Raw genomic sequence first — 24,397 nt, 5'->3', positions numbered from 1 at the left:
ATTTAATGATCATGCAAGAATTATATTTAAAAAACTGTGCTAATGCAATATTATCATTGACATCAAATACACAGAACACCAGGAGATGCAGATTTAAAGTTCTAGTCAGGACTGGAGAACAGGAAACACTGCTCCTTTGGGATTGTATAACACTTTTTGACCAAAGTTATTGAGTCTTGCTGCCCCCTGTGAGTTCACGTTACCTCATTTTAAAGGGAGGAAACTAAGGCATGCTGAAGTTGCATGACATCACAGCATGTCCTAATTCCAGCTCATTTTTAGTTAATATTAGATAATACTCACCATATATTATTACCTGACCTTTCAACTAACAATCCTAAATCAATTCTGCCCTTTCTGAAATCAATACCACCACCATCAATGGCACTGCAGACTTAATGGCAAAAAGCAAGCCTTTTTATCTGTTTTATCACCGTTAAGGACACTGTTTGGCAAACATGAGTAAGAATACAGGGACGTTTTTGTACAAAGTTCATTAAATTTATATATAAGTGACAAGAAATGAACACAAATTTTAAGTTACCAGTTGTCCTGGAGAAGCAAATTGATATGCACAGCATAACGTGTAAAAAAGTAACAGAAATTCAGTGCACAGACTACAGTTTAAGACAACAAATACATATATGCTTAAATTCAATCCAATTTATGAGAATATTTAAACACAGGATTAAATTTTTAAGCCTGTGCTTTAGTCCCAGTGGCCTAATTGGGAATTAAGTGTGTGCTAAGTACTCTTCTGAAAACTCATGGTCTTCTGACTTTGTTTTACATAAGTAATTTTTATATTTGGTTTACAGTGTACTTACAATAAAATTCAACAGATGGGTGAAGCAGTAGTAATGGTATTTAGTAAAAAGAACTGCAACTCTCTTATATAGCAGCTATTTAAAAAATGCAAATTTTGACCTAGTTGAAAACACTGAATCAAACTTGCAGTTTTAGAAATAAAGTTCAGAAAATAGTATTCAGAAACAAAAGAACAGTAATTTTTCAATGCACTGAGACAGATTTTATTTTAATTAAGCCAACTGCATAATTATTAAAAATACAGCTTCAAATAAATCTAATATTCTATTTTTAATATGTAATGATAAGATACAACAGTAAAATACCTGATAGTGATATGCATTTTATCAGTTTTATTTGTACTTCTCAATTATTTTAGTATAGATTTTAAAATCAAGTAAATTTACCTTTTTCAAGTTCACTGAATAGCCATGTAGTCATATTTTTTTTTTATTTTTTGGGGGGAAACTAAAATAGTAATAGTGATTTAAAATACCAAAATACTAAACCTAGACTAAACCTGCCAACCAATAGGCTGACAGTTTCATAGCTCTTTCCATGTGTTTAGTGGAAACACACAGATCTACCATCTAGTCACCAGCTGGAATGACAATATGGAAAGCCCATGGCATTTTCTGAAGGTTCAGGTTTGAAACTGAAGAAATTTATTTCTTTTTTTTGAGGAGATCCACTTAACTTGTCGTTGAGACCATTACAGCTCTGATCTTGAAGTTATTATTTACACTGAAAGCCAAATCCAAGGTCACTGAAATCTTTTGTTTGACTTCACCAGGTGCTCAAGGAAGACACCAGCAAACTGGCACATCTCTATGGACAACTGAGTTCCACTAATTAAAGAATGCCTCCAACATGAAAACCTACTACCTACCTAATTCTGTTTTGTTGCTTGTTTGTTTTTTTTTTTTTCCCCCTTCCTCATTTGGCATACACTGAAATAATACTAATGAGACAAACTTGCATTCACTTAACAAAGAGGATATGACTAAACAGCAAATTTTAGAGACGTCAGACATTTGTTTAAAATGATTTATGGCTACTCCAATATTAGATGATGTTATAGAACATGGACACAATCCTGTCATCTAGCTATGTATTTGTATCACAGTACATTTTAATACTAGCGAGTTAACCATGAACAAGCCTCAAATGCAATTTTCTGAAAGAGAACGTACTTCTCGATAATTGCTTCCTTTTCTAATATATTACTTCATATGCACAGAACCTGCATCTTCATCAAAGTTCAGAGCAAATTCTATTTTAAAACAAGTGCCCCAATTTTGGTCACACAGCTGCAACTACAGTGGTATTACTCATGATCCACTGATCCACTGAAGAATTCATGACACTACAAGAACCTAACACACAAAAAATACTGAGGTAAAGGGTATAAAAAATGATGACTAAAAAAATGTTAGAGCTGGTTTGTCACAGAATGTATGCTCTATTGGTTTATATTTCTTCATTGAAGTATTTTTCAGTTCCCTCAAAAATTTGACATCCATAACAATGGGCAGAGAAATTTTATGAGCGAGTAGGAAAGACAGACAGCAAAAGATAAATGATCAAAAAGAGAGAAAGGGGGAATTGAGCAAAGTACATATTTACTGAGAACTTACTGTTGACAACACCGTATTTCTGAGCTATTAGTGCTGCCTGCAGGCTCTTCCCACTGCCTGGGGGTCCACAAAAGAGAATACGTGGTGTAAAGGGGGCGGCTGATCGGTGCCGTGTTTGGACATAGGTAAGAGCTAGAACATGACAGAAAGGTAAGAAATACAGTTTATATCCCATTTCTTTTTAAAAAATAATATAAACATTGATCAACTTTTCTCTCATTTTATAAGGTCATAATTATTATCATCATTTATTTTACAAATGAAACATCTAGAGAATCCAACCAAAACAAGGACTCTGATAAAACTGTCATGTCAGCAACTTACACTGAGGCACTTGAGAAATCTTACTATCATTATGCTCCCGTACGTTCTTTCATCAGTAGATGTCAAATCATTTTAAAGAGCGAATTCAATTAATAATTGCTCTTTTACCATGTTGTTTTTAGCAGAAGTCATTTTTGCTTGTTAGGTACAATTTGACCATGCAAATTATAGAGGAATATAATTACATTTAATATTTTCTGCAGTTTCTGAACAAATATTTAACTGTAAAAACTCAGGATGTTAACTTAATATGACATTTATCCAGCATTGTTTGTGATTAACAGACTCCTGATTACATTATTATAGACCAGTAGCATATCATGTCACAACACGATATGACATTGACAACACATTATTGAACATGATTTTATTTGTTTGTCCATCAGTCTTGCATAACATGTAAAGGCTATTTGAGCTCTGATTCGAATATGTTCGCTGGACATTATTCTTTCTTCTGTGTATAAAATATTACATTAATCAACCTAGAGACTGCAAGAGCCTTGGAAAGACCACAGGATATGTAAAGTACAATCATTATTGCTGCATTATAGAGACCTGAACTTTGTTGCAGTCTGAAAATAGAATGTGATAGACACCAAGTAGCTACAGGACACTGTGGACAAATTAGAATTGTATTTGGACACAGCAAGTCTTACTCCCTGTGTCCTTTTTCTGGCTAAAAATACCAGTAAAAAGAGCAGCTCAACCTTTCCACGGACCCTAGTTTCAAATGTAAAGGCTAAGCTCCCTGCCACTGTGTCTTGACTGCCATTTCTACCCATGTTTAAAAGCAGCATGGGCACACCTACACATACTTTAATTTCCTCTGTAATTGCAGCGGATACAGCTAAGTGTTAGCCCAGACATCTTCAATTCAAATAAAAGAGTCTATAGACTAAAGAGTACGTGTAATAAAATGGTATTTTAGTCTAACAAATAGGATGGTCTTAGACATTAATGTTTGCATTAATCATATTCCTTTATTAACAAAAAAAAAAAAAAAAAAAGGATTGATGAAGAACATCATAAGGATAAGTATTTTAACTACCGTGGTTAATGTATTGCTGCATACCACCTATTTTTTCTAAGGACCCTCTGCTACACTTCCGTATCATCATAATATCATCATAAAATCTTTCCTTAATAAAGCAGCAGCTCCAGGAAACTCCAGCTTCACTATTTCTAGATAGAGAATCTAGGGTATTGAGAAACTGACTCAAACTGCAAGCATATAGGATCATACACATCTCTTTCTCCTGCACCACAAGCTGTACCTGGGTAATGAATCTGATGTCACATATCCTAGCATACATTAGGAGTAAATCCATTAAAATTTAGGAGTTTACAAAATTTTATAGCTGTATGAAATAATCCATTAAAATCCCAATACTGCTGAGAACTGATTTTTAAATCTTTGTCTGTAGTAAAAAAATATTTTAAAACCCTGGAAAAACATAACAGAAAATAGTGCATTTGCTGCATAACGTATGAATAAAAACAAGTATCAGCTAACCAAGGAGTGCTCTAGATATTCTGAACATTTTCCATAACCCTGTGTATTGAAAAGCAGAAACATTACAGGCAAAGCACCCTGCTTACAAATGATGCTTAATTTGCAGTAAATAACCAAGTTAATTAGGAGTAATGATCCCCTAGACAGTCTCCACATCTAATTATTCTTTAAAAAAAAAAATCTGGCTGCTTGATGCACTACAGAAAAAAAGATCTAGAGAGGATTTTTTCATTCCAATTTTCAATTTATCTCACTACATTATTAATTAATAATAATTAATATTCAGGCACTCACATTTTTATTTACAATTCAAGGCATGAATTCTTTATGAATTATGATATGAACTTTTAAATTTAATTAAGTAATTTAGAGGTAATTAATGTGTAAATTCATAATATAAACTTCCTACTTGTTTATTTTAAAAGTGCAGCACTTGTCAGTAAAAAAAAAAGACCTTTTTGAGATGCAAAATTACTGGGATATAACAGATCATCTACAGACTGACAGCTACAAAGTACATTATCAATTGGTCTTTCTGGCAGTTTCCTTATTTTCTTCTTGAAGAATCAACATTAGAAGTCAGACTGCATTAAAGTCAAGCACAGGCAAACAAGAATTGTTGAACAGAAAAGCTATGAGTGCAAGCAGCTTTTAAATAATGAAATGTTACCAGCTTTGAACTACTCCTATTTCTCATCAGACTTGTGGGAGGTACTAGTCCTTTGGGGGATTAGCAGTTGAGCCACAATGCAACCTTCAAGAAATGACTCTCGCAAAAGTAACCGTGACATTTTCTCTACCGAGTCAGCTGTTCCTTGGAAGGACAGTGGAACTAAGACTTTCCAGTTATCTGCTCTTACTCTAGTCCTGTAAAAATAATTATAAGAAACAGCCCAAGCTATGTATTAAAGAGAACAAAACTTAGCTGGGAGCCATCTGTGTTGGCTAAACATAATCCTAATCCTATGAACTGCCTCTAACAGCTAGGAGCTACCTTTCAGATATGAGTTTATCAACTACCTTTTACCATAAATATACAGATTTACCTTGTGATATGACATCCATGCAAGGCTGATCTGCATTGACTGATTTCAAAACTTTTTGATAGATCTGGAACACCCTAGGGAAGTTTCTGTGATATTCCAGCAGTTTCTTTGACATCTCCTGCTCAGAAAGATCTTCTGGTTTCACCAAACGTTGTTGTATCACTGGATCACTTGGCCAGTCAAAGGTGGTATGGTACACCTCTAGAAGAGAGAGGGTGATTACGATCTATGAGGATGATTTAATAGGTCTTGCTCAGCTCCAGCAGGTTTCCTATACAAAATCAAGGTCTGTGTTTAAGCTTCAGATTGTGGCACAAGTGATAATCTGTGCACTACCCTTCTTGTAGTAATAGCTGACTATTATTCTGCAGCTGCACAGATAAGAAGTGTAACTGCCCAGGTAACTGCCCCCCCATGTAGCCAAGACAGCGTGCATTTCCTCATACACACTGTAACATCTATTGCAGAGTTGGTATAATCATGCCTTTGAGAAGAAGCAGTAACAATGATGGTTCTTGTTCTTTTCAGAGATCCAAAAATATTTTATATGCACAAAAGAACTTCATAGATGGCACAATAGCATTGCTAGATTTCTTTTCCAACACAGTAAACCAAGATAAGTAGTGACAATGCAACTTACCCAACACCACAGAGAAAGAGCTGGGAACTGGGGATAGCTTCCAAATTCTTAGACTGAGCCCTAACAAAGGTGTTTTTTTTTGTTGTTGTTGTTGTTGTTTTAATCTCTTTTATAACAAATAAGTCATTTATTTAGTTACAAACATCCTTCCTCATTCTGCTCCAAAAACATTCAACATGATTTTTTACTAAGCAATGCCAAGATCTTATTTCCTGATGGATGATTGGCAACGGTACTCAACAGACAACATGGAGCTAAGTCTGTGTGACAGTCCTTTAGTGGAAGACACCTAAAAGCATGCCTGCACCTCAGAAAAAAAATCGGGATCTAACAAAGATGCATGGCAAAACGTAAGTTCATATGGATACATCTAACTGTTAATAGTTCTGTACTGCTATAGCCTGCTGTTTACAGACTCAATAGCGAGCTTTAACTTTTTGCATATTTTATTGGTACAGAAAACAATGCAATGTCAACATATTTTTTTTTTCCAAAACTGTTTATACTTAGAATTATAAATTCCTACTTGTTTTTAAAATAATGGTATTATAATGCTTCTGGGACCAAGCAACACTCCAGTTTCTAGTGGAGAACAGGAAGAAACAAATACTGCACCTTCTGTGAAGGGATCAAGCCTCTTCCCACTGTTCCGCTCAATCAGCACAGTGTCTGCAGCATAGAGCACAACTAGACCCCCCCCCAAAAAAAAAAGAAAAGAAAGAAAACAAAAAAGCATAGCTTGTTAGTTGTTATATTTCTTGTAGCTATTTTAATGTATCCCAGTTTTAAAGATGAATGGATGCATTTCAAACACATTTGTCTCCATTTGTCTCATTATTCTCCTTTACCAGTATTCTACTTGCAAATACTTAATTCCACTTTTAATCAGAGTTTTTCCTCTGTCTCCTAAACAGAACAGTAGGAAAAAATACACATTAATAATATCCCAGTACCCGTGACTGCTGGACGTCCCAGCCATCCGTATCAATTAACAAGGCTCTCCCTCACTTACATTGAATCTGGAACCAAGGACAGAAGCACTGGTAGATCACTTGATACTGATTCTCTTCTATACCACAAGCAATTACTTTTCACCCAGCTACTTTGGTAATGAAACTGGTGAAACTTATTTTTGGATAACCTCCCAGAAAAGTGTTCAAACTTGATTAGAAAGCATCAAAAGATGGAGAATCTGTCAGTTCCCTGGGTTGCTTTTGGCTAATCATCCTCACAGTTAAATGCTGTAATTTAATTACTGTTTTCAGTGCATTTTATTACAGATTTCAAACCAGTTCTTCTTATGACTTTCTTCAGTGTATCAAATATCACTTTCAGACACTTTTCTCCCTATTAAGGTACTCATACACCGTAAATCTCATCTCTCAATCTTCTTTTTGATTAACTAGACAGACTGAGCTTTAAGATTCTCATTCAGGTCTTGGTTGCACAGATATAATTGTGAGCAAAACTTGACTTCAAATGTTATTAGCTATATTAAAAATACATGCAAGTACTAGACATTAAACATTTTTGCCTAGCTCTATTGCAGTGATTCTGAATTCTTCATTAACAGTCAAATCTCATCCAAATCAAATCCAAAGTGACAATTCATCAAGTTCGCTAACATTCTGGCAAGTTCACTACCCACTGGCAAGCTCTACATTTCTCACTTCACCCTGTAGTCCACATAATTATCATCATTTCTTACATTCTGAGTAGGTTCTCTATATTAATTTGGGACAACTGGCTGTTCTAGGTGGCAAGGGCAGCTGTCAAGGTCTTATCTACCAGTGCTTTGCCAGTAAAGAAATGTTCCTCACAAATAAAGTTATAATCCATCCATACTAAAAGGTCAAGTTTAAAATCATGACTGCTCCACTTGGCAGTTTGCTAAGTTTGTACTCTCTGATTCAACAAAAGAATGATTTTTATTTAGGGGATGTGGAAATGGTTTTGGTCTGAGAATCACTAAGGAGATTTAGAGATTGATTTAGCAATCTAGAGATTGAAGTTGGAAAAAATTTGGACCCACACCTCGTACAGAAGCAAAGCTACATTCAGCTGCTTGAAGATACTTGCTGGAGTTGTCCTGAATTTACAGAACTCTATTGTGTAGGAATACAGAGGTTTATGCATAAAAGACAGGATTTAAAATCTTTCAGGTTACCTCAACGTTTTCAGTGAATCTGAACCATATAGAAATATCATTCTGCTGTCTCATGACTCTGTCTTCAATATAGGTATTGAATTTATTGAGAATGTTTGGGGAAAAACACTTCCAGGCTTTCACCTTCTGGTCACAATCACACATAAACCTTGCACTGCTTACCAACATGCCTAGGAATGATGCCAGATGATTGCAGCATCCACGCCTGTTCCTGATTTTCAGGGAAGCCTTCCAAAATCCAACCCTGTTGAACAAAAACATGAAAATATTATCGGTGCTGGAAGAGAAAATACAAAACGTAGCACTAAATATTGGTGCTATTTGCACAAAAAACGCCTCGTTCTGATCTCACAATGTGACAATGTTTGTTATAGGTACTTGCAATAGAAGAAAGAAAACATGGAGCACTGATGTTTTTATGAAGTGGCATGCAGTAACACCACTGCCACAGTGCAATGGGCATTTATGTATTGTAACAAGGATTTATTTTTGTGTGTTTCAGTCTTAAAAAAGAAACTTCTCTTTTGAATAAAAACAATTCAAAACAATTTCTACAGTTTTGAAATATTCAAAAGGATACCAGCCCACACTGCGTATAAAAAAGAGGCTAAACAAATTTAAAGACAGATTTAATGCCAAGAACACTGAGGAAAATATGCACGCTTTCATTATTTTCTTAAATTATACAGGAAAACTCACAGTAATGGAACCAGCGTTCCCAAAGCTAATGAAGCAACAGAGCAAAAGAAAGGAAAAAGAAAAAAGAGCCTTTTGCTCCCTTAAGTCCTTGTTATAGCCAGCTAAGTGTTGGATTGAGCATCTTTAAAAAAACATTTACAGATCTGTGAAATACTGTAGAAGAGCTGCAGCCTCACTCAGTTTCTGCATGATGCAGTGTTTGAGATCTAATCCACTTCCCAGTCTCAAGTCTGAATCTTCTAAACTTTCTCTAATTTTTCTATTATTCACTTAACTACACGTGTCCTTGTCACTACCTCATCTTTCCCTAATAATTTTGTGATACTACAATAAATCTGAAAACTATCTTTGTCCTGAAATAAATAAGATACTTTAATATTGCATTAGCTAGCAATCATTATCATCTCCCACATATTTCTGAAGCTCTGTCAGTATGGGGTCCAAAGGTTTTCGAAGTATTTCCGCATATCTCCATGTCTTCTGTGGGAGGAAATTGGGACATTCCAATTATATAAGAAAATAGAGTAGACTACTTAAAATTCTTTAATTAGCCTGGTTTCGGGAACATGTCATCCTGCTGATATCTGTAGAATACAAGAGACTTAAGAAACTGCAAGCCATTTTTGCCACTCCCAGTGTTTGCTCTATCGAATTAGAATGAACTGCTGTCTAAGGTCACGCAGGTGCTAAGAAATCAATTTATCCCTTGGGACTTGCAGGAGGCAAGGCTGCACAATATTTTTAGCAGTATGCTAGGAACTTCAGCGCTAGTTCTGAATATATTGTGTTTGTACAACATATATATAGGCCCACATCCTTTTCTAGGGAGAAATGGCATCAGAGGTTGGAAGCCAATAAATCTATGCCTATTTGCACAGACTACAAATCTGACTCATTTTCTTCACTCCAAGTGCAATACTTTTGGAAACTAAACAAAAGAAAAAATCACAAAACCACCACACCACAAAGCCATTGCTTCTGATGTCACTACAGCTTATTGCTCAAAATCAAATACTGAGCAACAGGCAGTAAATACAGATTCTTTTTAACAACGTCAGCTTCAAGATGCTCATACACAAATTTCAAAGGTCCTTAATGCAGGCAATAAGGAATTTTATAAAGAAAAGTTTTTGCAGTATAATAAAGCATAGCTCAATAAATAGCTTCCTGCCTGCATTTCAATGCATTAAGCAAATGCATAATAAACACACGCTACAAAAATAGTTAGCATTTTGGATCTTATTTCCAAAGGTCTCTGAGTTCCAGGGTATCAGTCAGTCCCTAATTAGAATACATTATCCATCTACTTGACACTTCAGTGAAATGTCTATTCCACCACAGAGCTGCAGCTTTGTTCAGAACAGGTTTATTGATATTCTGCTGCATTCCCTCTCCATACCCCCAGTGGCTTGGTTCTGTTTTATCACACATCAAAAAGGCCGTATGCTCAGGGCACCCCATGCACAGCTCAGAGCTGGAGGTCTGAACAGCTGCAAGTAGTATGGTATCACAGGAGGGACAAGCTCCAAGCAGATGTCACAGATAAAAAAAAAAAAAAAAAAAGTAAAAAGGAGTGTGGCTTGGGAACTAGCAAGAGGAAGCAACACACAGCAGAGCAAGACCTGACTTAAAATATGCCTATCATGCTTTATGCAAACACTGGTCTTTTTTTGCCCTCCTGACTATCATTAAAGTGTAATTAGTAACTTCACATAGTAAATTTGTTTCTTTAAGAAGTCATTTATTTTTTGTTCTTGATAGCGGTAACCTTACATCCAAGCACGGATTGCACCTTACCACATCAAGGGTGGAACAAAAGCTAAAAGTGAGGATTTCCGTGGTGCCGTACTCTGTGGTCACTGTTCCCTCTCTTTCAGCTGGAGACCACAAGCCTTTTCGACGTGCAGGCTGCTGTAAATACTGCATTGTGCTGGTGCCTTAATGCCAGGTGAAGTGCTCCTGGGAGACCCATGCCACACAGATATCAGCAACTAGGAACTGCATTCAAAGCCATCACTTTCCTCTCCAGATTTGAGGAATCTGGAGAAAGGAACACCTCGAGGTCATTCTGAAACGTAAATCTCATTCCTTCAGTGGCACACTGCTCTCTGCTGTAAGTACATACCAAGCCCATGCACTTTCACACTTTCCACCCCAAAAATTATGACTTAGATATTCAGTTCTCTTGTTATCTGACCAGCACAGCCTCAATTTTTTTTATTTTTTATTTTTACAAAATACAAAACTGACACTGCCTTAGAATTGCAAAAACAGCAAAGGGCTAGCACCAAGAAGTAATGCTGAATAACATGGCACGTCCAAAAGAAATCTCAGCCACAAGCACGGAGCTCTAAGATCACAAATAGCTCTGCATTTAGCAAAACAGGTCATCACAATAGTGTTTCCACACCATTCAGTATCTTTGAAAAAATACTACATGTCTTTCTCTGCTAAAATCAGTAATAGCTAATAGCTTTGTGAGCATGGATCCAAAACCGACATTTTCAGAAAACAGCAGACTGAGTGCGGGACAAATATTGCCAACCCAGCTCCTGCAGTCTGTCAACATTAGCAGTACAGATGATGGAGAAGCTCCAACTCTACCGAATTTTCCACTAGAAAGAAACCTCTTATTCCCACATACAAAGTATTTGTAGCTTCAGTAAGCTACAAAGCTAAAAAATAAAAAATAAAAATGATGGTGAATAGGCCTATTTTCTCCCCGGATGAACCTATGTAACATCACTGTCTTTGTATGGAGTTTCACAGAGACAAGATGATAATCTTTATCTGCCATGGTAAAATCAAAAGAACCGATAGCCATTGCTCTCTTTTCCTTCCCTTTCTTCCCTTTCAATGACAGCCACCACTCTTCTGAAGTATTTAATACTAACCAGAAATAATTCTGCCTCTATTCATGTGAATCATTGGCCTAAACTTAGTTTCTAAATGGTTGTAAGGCAGAAATAAGGTTGCTCAGCTCACTCGCTCAGAAATTCATCATGTAGCAATCTCTTCGCTAGCCTTGCCCAGTCCTGTGCATTCCCTCCTCAACACCAGCAGCACTGGGAGTTAGACAACAGCCAGAGGTGCTATAACCAACACGTACTAACCCTGAAAGATGAAAAGTCTTCCTATCAACTTCACAAGTCCCAGGATCTAACATAATGCTCGCAATAAGTTTTCTGTGTGTGCTGGAAGACCTACCCGTCTGATCCCTCACAGTCCTAACTACATTTGTATTAGAAGAACACACAACAGAGTCTCAGCAGAGCCGTTGATCAATAAAAATGTTCTCCTTGGAGAATGCCCGTGACATCTATAAACCTGTGAGTGTCAAAACAATGGCACAAAAAATTCTGTATTTCTACTGTCAGTGGGATGAAAGCTGTGCAATTAATGCCAACCCAATGACACCACAAGGAGAAATAAAACAAACAGCTGGTGGTACTGTGGTCCAACATGCAGCTCCTAGTCTATTAACATTTTCAGCAAAAAAACGCTGACTCATGCTTTGAGAGAGCTGGCATAAATCTGCTCAATGAAGAACAAAATCCGCAGCATTAACTTCATTTCCAATCATACAGGGAAAACGCGGCAATTGTTAAACTATTATTATTAGCACAACCAGAGTAGCTGTTAATGTTAAGCCGAGGCACTATGTTTGGGGACTGAAACCAGCCTAAAGCCTGGCAGACAGCGATCAGAAAAGGCGGTTTCTCTCTTGGGTTTATCATCTTTCTAACTTACTTTTAAGGTGTAAAGATATTTTAAACATACACACTACAGAGGAAGTTTCACTAGAGAAAGATGTTGCCACAAAGAGACAAAGCAGTAAATCTTAGTATCACCTGACTTGCTCTATATCCATGCTATCTCACTGTGTTGCTTCCATACAAAATGTTGACATTCACAGTCTTTTGCTGCCCATCTGCTCGTATATCCCAAGCTGACAATATTGGTTTCTCAACGATGTTCCTCACCTACACTGCAATTCCAAAGGCTGCTAAAATGAACAAGATAGTGTAGCATATATGCATGCTTTTAAACAGGTCCTTCTGCCAAGTAAAATAGTCTAGTCTAAATTTAGTACAGATAATCAAATACATTAAATACTACCAGATGTTTGGTTTGGAGGGCTAAGTAACAATTATGAGTCAAAATGAAATAAAATAGCTCAGCTAAAAAGACCTTCACAAGAAACTAGGCAGAGCCAAATAATTCTAGCAGAGTGACTTGCAATGCAAAAGTTAAATTCTGGTTTGCAAATTCAAAATGGATAGATCAGATGTGGAGTGAGGTGTACAGTATTTTCTACAGAAAAAAATGATAATCCTTTTCTAAACACATAGGTTTTCTGCCAATCTCTACTCCTTTCATTACATTTCATAACATAAATACCAACGGGTAGTATCTTAACTTCAATGCCCATGCAAACAGTGGAATATCTGATGGGATGGGTCAAAGTTTAGCTACTGCTAGTTTTAACCTATTGCTTAAGAAGAGCAGCATACCATCTATTTGCTGTTTGCAACAGAAATATGACACAGACATGTCCTCTGGCAAACCTACCAGGCAGGAACCATTTAAGAGATTACACCTCCAGCTATTCATTACCATCCTGATCAAGTTATCTTTTCCACAGTTCATACACTGTCATTGACCATCGGATCTAGTTTACAGAAGGCAGGTTCACTGAAAGACACTTCTATCAGTGGCTTAAGCTAAAATAGCTGGCTTTGCACTGAAGCACGAGACAACCTCTTTGGCAACTGTTTATGTTACCTGAGCTGTAAAATCAGAAAACCTTCAATCAGGGGCATAAAACAACATTTTGAATTCTTCTTACTAGTTTTGTTGTTGTTTTAACACACCTTTAGACATCTCTGTGCTACAAAATTGCTGTTCTAAGAGCTACAAGGCAATGACCTAGCCCCCTAGATCATTTTGTTTGACATGGATGGAAGGATCCAGACTGCAGACCATTTCAGACTACAGCAAAAATCAGAGACAGAGAGAAGCAAAGGAGATAAAGCTTTTAGCATGTCCAATTTCTTTCAGTGGCTGATGCTGACACAGCTTTAAGAAGCAATTTTCACACTTCAATGAAACATTAATTACTGGCCCCACTTTATTCAATCAATAAGGTAGATGATGATATCAAGTCACAGCATATTTTAATAAAACTGTGAGCCTTGCAACATCTCTCTGAGGTCAGAAAGTATCAGTTCTCCTCTGACTAGCTGGTGAATAGACAGAGTACCTGTTCTGAGAATTTGCACTATTTATCTGGAAAAGTTGTTCAGTCCTTCATGGATGCAACACCTGCTTTGCACTATGGACTTCTTCCTCTCAAGATTACATCAAATAATGTATGTTCTGTATTTTGGCACAGATTCTTTAGGAAGAGGTTTTTATCATTACAAACTTGTCTCTTACAAATAATTCTTTATAATGGTCTGATTGCGGACTCAAGCGATAGGACCTGAGATTTTAAAAGAAACGTGTAAAAGATTGTTTTCCTTGAGTCCAGACATTAATTTCAACCAATATTAATCTACTTGAGATCTCTTTTGGTTCTATGTTAAAAGTCTTTATTTATATTGAAACTAATCACACTGGGGAGTGGGGAGGGGAGAAGGAAAGCCATACACTTGTGGATGCAGCCAAACCTATCCAGTTGCCTATTTGTGTAAGCTAACAGTGAAGATATTAATTATTACCTAGAATATATTCAAATGCAGTGTTTACTCAGGAAGAAAAAGAAGACAATAAGAAAGCAAGAAAATTGAAATGAGTAACATTAGACTCTTTCCCCCCTTTCCTCAATAAGAGTTAAAATCTTAACATATTGATTTTTATATATTTTCTGTTTATCTGTTTTGTCCACTTCAACTCTGCCAGTTGCCCCAGGCAATCAACAAAGCTATGCTTGTTCAGCCTTTGATCATCTCAGTGCTAGAAGATTAGCATATGCATACTCTCATTCTCCCCTTCATCCTGTTAATAAAGCTCCAAACTCCCTCTGCTGATGTTCAAGAAAGCAATCCGCTCCAGAGCCCCCAATGATTTGCCCCCATTCCCTCCTCTGCTCAGGACTCAGAATGCTAACTACTATGCACGAGTTGTGTAAGTGCTTATCCACCAGTCCTCTGAGGAGCAATTCTTACTTGTTTGATGCAGTCCACGTTTGACAGACGTTCCTGGATCAGATTGGCCCAAAGCGCGTTGGGAATTTGCTAAAGAAAGAACAAAAAAAAAAGGCTGCATATTCACAATTGAGTTCAAAAGGAATTTTATCATGCAGGCACATTCCGGTTAAAGGTGAACTGAGATGTCTTCCTGAAATAAATAAATAAATCAAACTGTATCAGTCCCAAGTCATTAACATAATATATCAGAGTGTTAATAAGGGCACAAGAATCAGTGTTAAAGGTAAGCTGAACACATTTCTACTTGCCAAAGCCTACATCCATGTTTTTTCCACACCAGCATGGAAGCAGCGCCAAGTTTTGCAGGCTAACTACCACACCGGACATCAGACTGACAAAGGCTTCTGTAAGAACATTGCATCCACAAGCAGTGCCTTTGCCACAAGTACCTGACCCACTACTTCATACCACTACTGCTGTATGCACTGACGTACTACCAGCTGTCACATGTGAGAAGCACAATCTCCAACGCAGAGCAGATGAACACTGTAATTTTCAGGAAGTTATTTTCATAGTTTCTGGTAACTCTCACTCTCGCATCATCTATAAAGTTTATTTAAAATACATTTTAATGTTAAAGCTCATTGTAATGTTAATTTAAACTCCGGAGACTGTGAAATGGAATTGACATTGTATATATCAAGATGTTCAGAAGTGCTGGTTCTTTCTGTGACTTTTACTTTGCCCATATCTACAAATGTTATTTGCTATTGGACAGAAGAACAGATCCTTTACAGATTTATAATTTTTCCACCCCTAATATTTAGTCCGTTATTACCTCAGATTTCCTGATAAGAAATTAAAAATAACCTTTTTTCCTTCTTGTAGGAAATTTTCGTCACTATCTTGTTAACTTGGGCCTTCATTCAATGCTGAACTCCATTGAACAAACTGCTAATGTAACATGATAAAGTTTAAACCTTTGGTGATGCCAGTCAGAACACCTTGTCTTTGTCTCATTTATTTTGCCATTACTCATAAAAAAAATCAGCAGTCAGATTCTCTACCTCCTGATGCATACAATTATCTCACCTAACGATGTCAACTTGACTCTTCCAAGCAGTTTCATATATTGTGGGCTTCCAAAAGAAGAGTATTTCTGTAGGGCTACGTTATACTAAAGGATGTAGATAGATGTAGCAGAAATGTGGCCGTCTATGCTGAAAGACTTCATAACTCTCCTTCACTAGATCATGAAACAATTTCACCAGGAGCAGTGGGAACGCTACCACACAAGTCACTACTTTAAAGTAAAGTGGAAAAAGCTCTCCAGAATACACAAAAGAAAACAGTCCACAGCTGGCTGTGGAATGGTCAAGGTGGCCCAGTCCTATGGTGGGGTTTCTTGTTTTGTTTATCTCAACTGTCCCCTGTTCTCAGTGCCTGTCCTAATATCAGCCATTCATAAGGCAACATTCAAGCAGGTAAAAGAGAAAAAGGGAAAGAAATTGCTGTGTTTCTTGAAAGTCAGCAGGTCCCATAGGGTGGTGCGTCAAAGCCTCCTGCAGCCTCTCACTGCTGGAGCCTGGGTCTGTGGCTTTGAGTCTGTCACCTTCCAAAGGTGCATCACGCTGCTATCAGAAACAGCTAGCGTCTTCCTTCCTTCTTTGATGTGTCATGTCAAGACAGGCTAGCAACTGCCGGGGGTCCACTCTGCTAAGCCCTGCCAAACCAATTTAAACCAAAAGTGTACTACCTTCTTTCAGTGCAGTGGTATGCTTAGTCTTCTTTTTAGCAGGGTTTATTGCACGAGAACAATCAAGGACACGCATTCTGTGCTTTAGTTACTTCTGCTCTCTGGGGCTCAATTCCAGCCTCATTTCCTGGTCAGTTTTCCTCCTACTGAGCAGCAGCCTACAAAATCACTTTCAGTAGGTTGCTTGCAGACTGCCTATTTATTCAGCTAGAAACCATTCAATCTGTTTTATCATATACTATGTTTACATTTTTTTTCTCATAAACACATTAATATATCATGATAGGTGGGATTTCTCCTCCCAGAAATCTGTAAGAGTGGACAAGGATACACGTGCATTTGGTATAGTATTCTAGAATTGTATCTTATCTAAGGCACACTGAGACTGTCCCAGTATCCAGCTTGGTTAATGAAAGACCTTCTGCTTGAAATATCAAACCTTCCAAAAGCTATGGGATTTTGCTTATGTCCATACCACTTTTTAAAACATGCTAGTTTGATCAACTGTTTCCATACTGCCAAAAAACTGTACTCATTCCTGATTAATTTTAAATATTCCATGTTGTTCCAGGGACATCACATTCCATCTTAAATTACTGTAAGTAGATAAGATGTGTTATAGAAATCTTTTCATAAAACTGCTACACTTTTTGTTTAGTGTGAGAAGGGAAAGCACTTTCCCTAAACGTTTCCATAGGAAATTTTGGATATGTTTATTCTGAAAATCACAAATGTTTACACTTAGCTTGTTTGGATGAATACACACAGAAGGCTGATCTTTAAAAAGAAAAGTATGCACAAGACTGGAACAATTCCTATTTGTTTGTTCATAGTGACTTCTTGAATACAACACTGAACATAGATGGATAAGGATGCCTTGGGTTTTCCTGTCTTCTATTTCTTCTTAAAAATCATGGGGGTATGATGCAACTGTAGTGCACTTTTAAATCATGAAGTAGTACGCAAACACCTTAACTGTAATTTAATATAGCAGTAAGAGCAAACTCATCCTGCAAAGCCCAAGTTACTTCAACTTCTTATTTTATCCATCTAACATGCGAAGTGAAACATGCAACAGCTTATCATTAGACTTCTCTATAGGAAAAACCTGAAGGTGCTTTCTATTAACATTATAATAACTAGAGATGAGGGAATAATTTGCAATGATTTATCAAAAAATGTAGCCTCTTTTTCTGTTCATGGAATATTTATTAGTAGCTCATGGTTTCGCAAATTTATTGAATATTCAAAAATATTTAACTTAGTTTTGGAATATTTTTACATGTAGAATGTTCACAATTTGCTTTGAACAGTCAATATTTAAAATTCACTACTTCAGCTGTGCTCATTAGTAAGTGGCCAGGTGAGTTAGTGGATGATTGCAAGTCCAAATTTAAAAATTGAGCTTCAGAGAATAATAATGTATTTTAAATACTTTTTCCATCAATTCTTGTGCCAGTAAAACTCAAATGTTCTACTCTTCACTAGAAGTAAAAAGAGCTGAAAGCATGGCTAAAGAGACGTAAGTAAAATACGAGAACAAATATTTGCAGACCTTTTTGTAGCATTTGCCCGAATCTAGTAACAGTGGCCTACTGACCTAAAAATGAATGACCTTTGGCATCAGGGTTAATTTAGCCACAGTAACCTTATACCCATGAAACATTCCTCTAACAACATTAAATCGTGTTACATGATCTTCACACCAGACTTCCAAAACCACAGTCTTAATTCATGCTTTTCCTCTTTCCATTTATTAAATTGCTTTGGCCAGGACTGCAACTTTTTAATGCCTTGCTTGTATCAAAGGCTGTATAAACAGCTATTGTTCTGTACCTGAATAGACATTCAAAACCTATTAGTGCTGATGGATGTTATATACACTAGAGGAGTCAAGTTTACCACTTTTTTCAGCAGAAGCTGGGGTCAGTTACAGCAAAAGCAGATTTAGCCAGCAGACATGAATCAGCAAGAGAAAATACAGCTCTTGAGATGATACTTTGCCTACATTTTAAGTCACTGTAAAGCTTCTATTGCTTTAGAGGAAGCAAGGATTTCCCTCCTAGTTTTAGGAGCTACACATGAAGAATCAAACTCATGTAAAAGAACAAAAGAAATGATTTAGTGAAGACATTCTTCTGGCATTTAACATCTCAGAAACAAAGGCGCAGTACTGCACAGTACTAAAACACCAACAAATTCTGCTCTTCAGGCACTCCTTATTACCTGATTAGCCTTGACATTCATGACTTTCATCTTCCACACCATCCATCTTTTTAAATCAAATAAGCCCAAAAGGACACCCATGAAAGTACATCTGTATAGTCTGAAATATGTTAATAATTAGAGTAATTAAACCAAAGGGAATTTTTGTTTTAAATTCTCCCCCTTCTAGGTTGAAATTTATGAATATAGTAAAACGATCTTTAATAATTAGAACTAAGATTTCAAAGTACATATTCTCAGTAAGAATCATTTTCTGTCATCCCAGCCAAAAGCAAACCTTTTTGCCAGTAAGTTCAGTAAGTTCAATGAACTCTCAGATCTTTAAACATACCACTTGAGCTATCTCCAAACTTCACTCATTAAGTCAGTGTAATAAACACTATTCTGTTTTCAGCCTAGTTTTCGAAAGAAACAAATTATGAAATTACACTATCTACCATCTCAGCAAATTCCAAATCTGGCCAATTTAAATCAAGTTTAGCAGAGTGTAGAATTCTTACAGATATGAAATTATTTCAATTTTTATGAAAGTAGGTCATGAAGTAGAATAAATCAACTCTAACTAGTAGACTTGTTAGGGATGGTCACAGAAAACCAAACTCCTTCCATTCTGTTACCCATGGAATACCCTGACATCTGGAGAAATGAATCAGTTAAATGGGCAGGAATCAGAAGCAAAGATGCTTCAGATTCTACCCAGGTGCTGAGTGATCTCAGTCTGCTGCTACCGCCTCAGCTTGAAAGCTTATACAGTTTTCAATAACTGACTGGATTGTCGATTAGTTTTGGAGTTAATGCACAAAGTTATTTGTGTCATGCTACAGAGAAATCAAATATGCACAACTAAGTAGCCCTGACAAATCCAAAAATGTTCTTTGTGTACATATTTTCCATAGCATTTTGTACTGAAAAAAGACTCAGAGATTAATGCTTATTTTATTGAGATTACCAAATACGTGGAAACCAGCAGATGCTTTGTTTAATGATATAATGAAACATTGTGCATTCCTGGACTTTCTTCAATTTCACCACTTGTCTGCAAGGTTACTCTACGTTTTCTTTCTTTCCAGGCCCTAATTCTGTGCCTGGACACATTTTTATCTTTGTTCATATCCTCTTATCTAGCAGAGGTTACCCTTCTCTGAAGGACCCTGCACCTACATAGACATAAACCAATGTACAAACCACCATAGATAAAGGAATATTTACTCTGATCTGCTCAACTCATAGCAGTGGAAATCATGGGAATGCCATATAATTCTTCTTCAGTGGCATGAGAACTACCATTATTATACCCTCTTACACACCTGTTTTCTTTCTTTATATTCCTTTGCTTCCTTTGTCAGTGCTAATGTTTCCTCGAGTAACAAAGTCTCCTGAGAGATACGTATGGCATCCAAATGTTTACAAAGCCGCATTGCCTGAGGGAAGAAAAAAAATAATACAGGATGAAATATTTGAAAAGAAAATAAAGCATTTTTTTTCAGGATACTACAGAAAGACAGAGTGTTTAAACAGACAGACTATATGTGTAACTTTAAACAGTTTCATACAAAGATGTTCAAGAGTCTACAGCTTTGAGTGAGGCTTTTTTCATCTACTGTAGTATAACATGGATTTTAAAGAAGAAAGCAGTCTTCCTAGCATGCGCACGCCACCACCATCTGTGAAATTTCTGTTGTTAGCTTTCTCTGTGGTTCAAATACAACTTCAAGATTTTCAATTAAGTTGTGCCAGTGGACAGGAGAGACAACTGGCCATGCAAACAAAGCAATCAGCAATATAGGAACTCCACAAACATGTACTTACGATACTCCTCCCAGGTTAATTAATCCTTCTAAAAAACTGGATAAACAAAGCACGCGGAGTTCCGTTGCATTACAGCAGCATCACTACCACTACCTGGGCAAGTTCTTGCATAGCTCACTTGAAACGTTTCCATTTAACTTGTACTGCAAAATACAGGCATATCCCTACGAACGGCGTCCTTCAACTTGCCTTCTATCACTTCACCAATTCTGAGAACTATTTTCTCAGAATAAAACTTTCACAAGTGCTGAGCTCGGTGGAAAGTAAAAAGGTAAGTGGACAGTATTGTACCACTGGAAGAGCATACTTACAATTGTAGTTTTCCCAGAAGCAGGTGGACCGAGTATACAAATTCTTGGAGCTATGAAATGAGAATATGTGAATGCTAAGATGTAGAACAGCAAAAATCCAATCACTTTCCCACTATCCCATTGCACAATATAAATGAAATCACAATGAAACAAGAATTTCAGTTGGAAATCTGCCTGAATGGAAACTTCATGATTGGGCTCCACCGAGGAGAAAAAAAAGGCAAACACTAAGTCAGTGCCAGCTGGGTCATACTCTAATCTCCATGGTTAATCAGATTGATACCCTGACTAAACATATCATTTAAGCATATATCTATATTTGTCTACCAATTCAAACAGATAGTTTACTGGGTGAACCATAAGATATAGATATGAATAAGAAATATTCATAAGATATTAATATTTTCTTATCTCAGTTTGGCTTTTACTCCTAAAAGATTAATTCAGACCAGATATATATTGTGAAAAAAAATAGCTTGCACATGCAGGACTATTTGAAAGTGACAATTATCATAATCATAGAGTGGTTGAGGTTGGATGGGACCATCACCTAATTTCTTCTCTCATTCTCCTTACTCAGTACTGTAGTAAACACACTTTTTGGCAAAGCTTTTGGCTCCCATCACAAAAAAAAAGGAACCACAAAACTTTATGTTTTAATTTCAACTAAATAGGCTGTGTCAGGGTTCAGAGAAGATTTAGACACTGCAAAATTAAGCACTCTTTCTCTACCCTTTGACAGCTACCTTCATGTTCTCAAGTCATCATTAAAAGTCATTTTCATCCTCCCTTTCTGTGTCCTAATGCATGTCTCTCTCTCTTCCCTTCCCCAAGGCAGCAAGGTGGGGAAAAATGCATCCCAGTTCTGAGAAATTCTTAATCTTACCATTGTAAGATTGTAATGAATAAGATGGGAATGAATAAGAGGCAAGATAAAACAAGGGAAAATGGAGTAACTCCTACAAAAGTATTTGGGACTTTTTGCATGAACACACCTTGAGCTGCAATTCCTTGAGCTCTCATTTTATATTAATACCTTTGATGTTTTACCATTATACTTGGGGAAAAAAACAAACACACAAAATAGAACAGACTATATGCAGAGGGGACTGATGATTATTTACTGGGAGTAACATAGGTCAAAACAAAGGAGGGATCTACTAGCTTCTCTTCAGCTCTTGATAACCAAGAGATACAGTGTCTGACGACAGCAGACAGGGAAGGATGTGAAATGTATTTTTATAAGGCTTTCCTTGCACTTAACAGTTATTGGGCAGGTGCAATTTTTAAACATACATGAAACCCAAATTACAGATTCATCTTTACAAAGTTATCTGACTTGGAAGGTTTAAGAAAAACTCCCCCTTATTGGTTCTTGCAAGTGCAACAGAACTAGTACACAATGTAGAAAAATACTTTAAAAGGATACATCAGCTGTTTTTATCACCTAATTTCTTTCAAATGTAATGTGATTAAATCCTAGTTTTTTTTTTCTAATCTAACACCTTGAAACTCCAGCCTGATACTTAGGAATTATTTATAAACAGCGTCATAAAAGAGTGCTCGGGTGCCAACACTAATCAACTTCTTCAAACCACTTCAAAGAAAATCAAAAAACCTTTCCATCCACAGATCCTTTTGAGGTTTAACTAGGAGCATGATTTAAAATTCACAAGAAAACCCTTAGGTATTGAAGCTTTAATACACAGCTTTCTTGGACAAACGTTTGATAAAAAACGAAACATACCATTATATACACCATATCATGCTTTAATATTGCCCAGGGCTACTGTAAATGCTCACTTTGTACTAAATCTGGTTTTCTCTCTGCTTAGTGGCTTGCAGCAGATGGGGCAGTGTAATTCACTGATTTTCTCATTTGCACACTTGTAAGACTCTTCTAAAGCATTCTCCCTAAACATATGACACAAGGGCACAACCAGGACACCACTGTATGTAATGTTTAACCCCCTCCAATCAGCAAACGGTCAGTCTTTAATACCGGAGGTCTGGACCAGCAGCTAAATGAAGTGCAGAAAATCTGCAAAAGTACTTCTTCATTAACAAATCATATTCCATTCCACGCTTAGACTTGACAAGATGTTACAGAATTTTCTTTTCCAAGCATTCTTAAGTTTTAACATTCAAGGATGCTTTCAATAATAATAAAAATAAATAAATCCTGGGATAATGTAAAATAACAGCTGGACTCACTGAGTTCCATTTTAGTCCAAAAGGGTCTATGATTAATATTAATGTAAAAAAAAAATGTTTAAGTTGTGAGTAAAATCCTTTGTCAAAGAGGAAAACTTCATAGCACATCATGAACATTCTTGCAGAACTTTGTTACATTTCTTCAGAGGTATAAGAGTAAAGCAAGAACTCACAGAAATGTCACTTGGATCTGGAAAGCGCTCTTTGCTAACACAAACCAAGATAAAATGTAGAAAACTAGCATCTTTGTATATTAAAGAATTATCAATCTTCATAGGCTTTTTAAGGTTTTCAGAAGGATCACATGAAAGAACAATAGCACAGAGCACTGAGTACAAACACTCAGGCACACTTTTGACCTAGGAGCTTTTCAAGACAGTTGTAAGCTATAATCATCATTAGAGTTGTTTATATTTTTAAGAGTACTTTAGATCCTATTATTAATTAAAAAGGTTTTCTAACTTCACACCTGGGATAGATGCAATACTTCTTTTCCACACATCTCTGTTTGAAATTTTCTCTAGGGCTAAAGCTGTCTAGCAAGGCAAGATCATGAAAATTCATTGCTTTACTGATGGCTCTAATAAGGGTTTTTTTCTTCTAAATAGTCAGCACCTTCTGCCATGATCAAAAAGTAAAATCAACTCAGTTACAGATTTCTGTTACATTATTTTCCATATAATTTATTTCTAAAACAACATTTAGGCTCTAATTTTAATTGGAGTGCCTTCCCTTTCTTAATAGATTTTTTTTCCAGACCAAAAGCAGACAGCATTTTTCTCTTGACAAACAGCTGCTGTAGTTCTATCTTTAGCCTCCAAGTACTGAAGTCACGAAATCAAAACCTGCCTAATTCTGTGCAAATGATACTGTGGGGCTTAAGGACAAATGTTAGATTAATGTGAAGAAATTTTATCTGCATTCTACCAAACTGAAATTCTTCTGCAAATTTTCCATGGGTCTACAAAATAGATTGATTCCACACACTGCCCACATCAGAAAGGGCTGGACATAATTTGCAGAATTTGATTATTTTTTTTTTTTGGATACTTAGCAGCACTTCAATCTACACCCATCTGATCAGTACCGCTATGTA

General features: G+C 36.5%; 1 protein-coding gene across 4 annotated transcripts in view; it reads right to left on the bottom strand.

The window, feature by feature from the left end:
- The window catches only part of AK8 (adenylate kinase 8), a 77,861-nt gene that overhangs the window by 41,537 nt on the left and 11,927 nt on the right, over positions 1 to 24,397 (bottom strand). For all 4 annotated transcript variants that reach the window (XM_068656872.1, XM_068656870.1, XM_068656874.1 and 1 more), the window contains exons 3-9: positions 21,088 to 21,137; positions 20,275 to 20,388; positions 15,004 to 15,072; positions 8,297 to 8,378; positions 6,583 to 6,654; positions 5,328 to 5,528; positions 2,445 to 2,576 (exon numbers count right to left, since the gene is read on the bottom strand). In XM_068656872.1, the coding sequence (XP_068512973.1) occupies positions 2,445 to 2,576; positions 5,328 to 5,528; positions 6,583 to 6,654; positions 8,297 to 8,378; positions 15,004 to 15,072; positions 20,275 to 20,388; positions 21,088 to 21,137 (720 nt within the window). The remainder of the gene's footprint in view (positions 1 to 2,444; positions 2,577 to 5,327; positions 5,529 to 6,582; positions 6,655 to 8,296; positions 8,379 to 15,003; positions 15,073 to 20,274; positions 20,389 to 21,087; positions 21,138 to 24,397) is intronic.

Source organism: Anas acuta, chromosome 20, assembly GCF_963932015.1.
Source record: "Anas acuta chromosome 20, bAnaAcu1.1, whole genome shotgun sequence".
Taxonomy (NCBI): Eukaryota; Metazoa; Chordata; class Aves; order Anseriformes; family Anatidae; genus Anas; species Anas acuta.
This window is presented reverse-complemented; position numbering and strand designations above follow the sequence as displayed.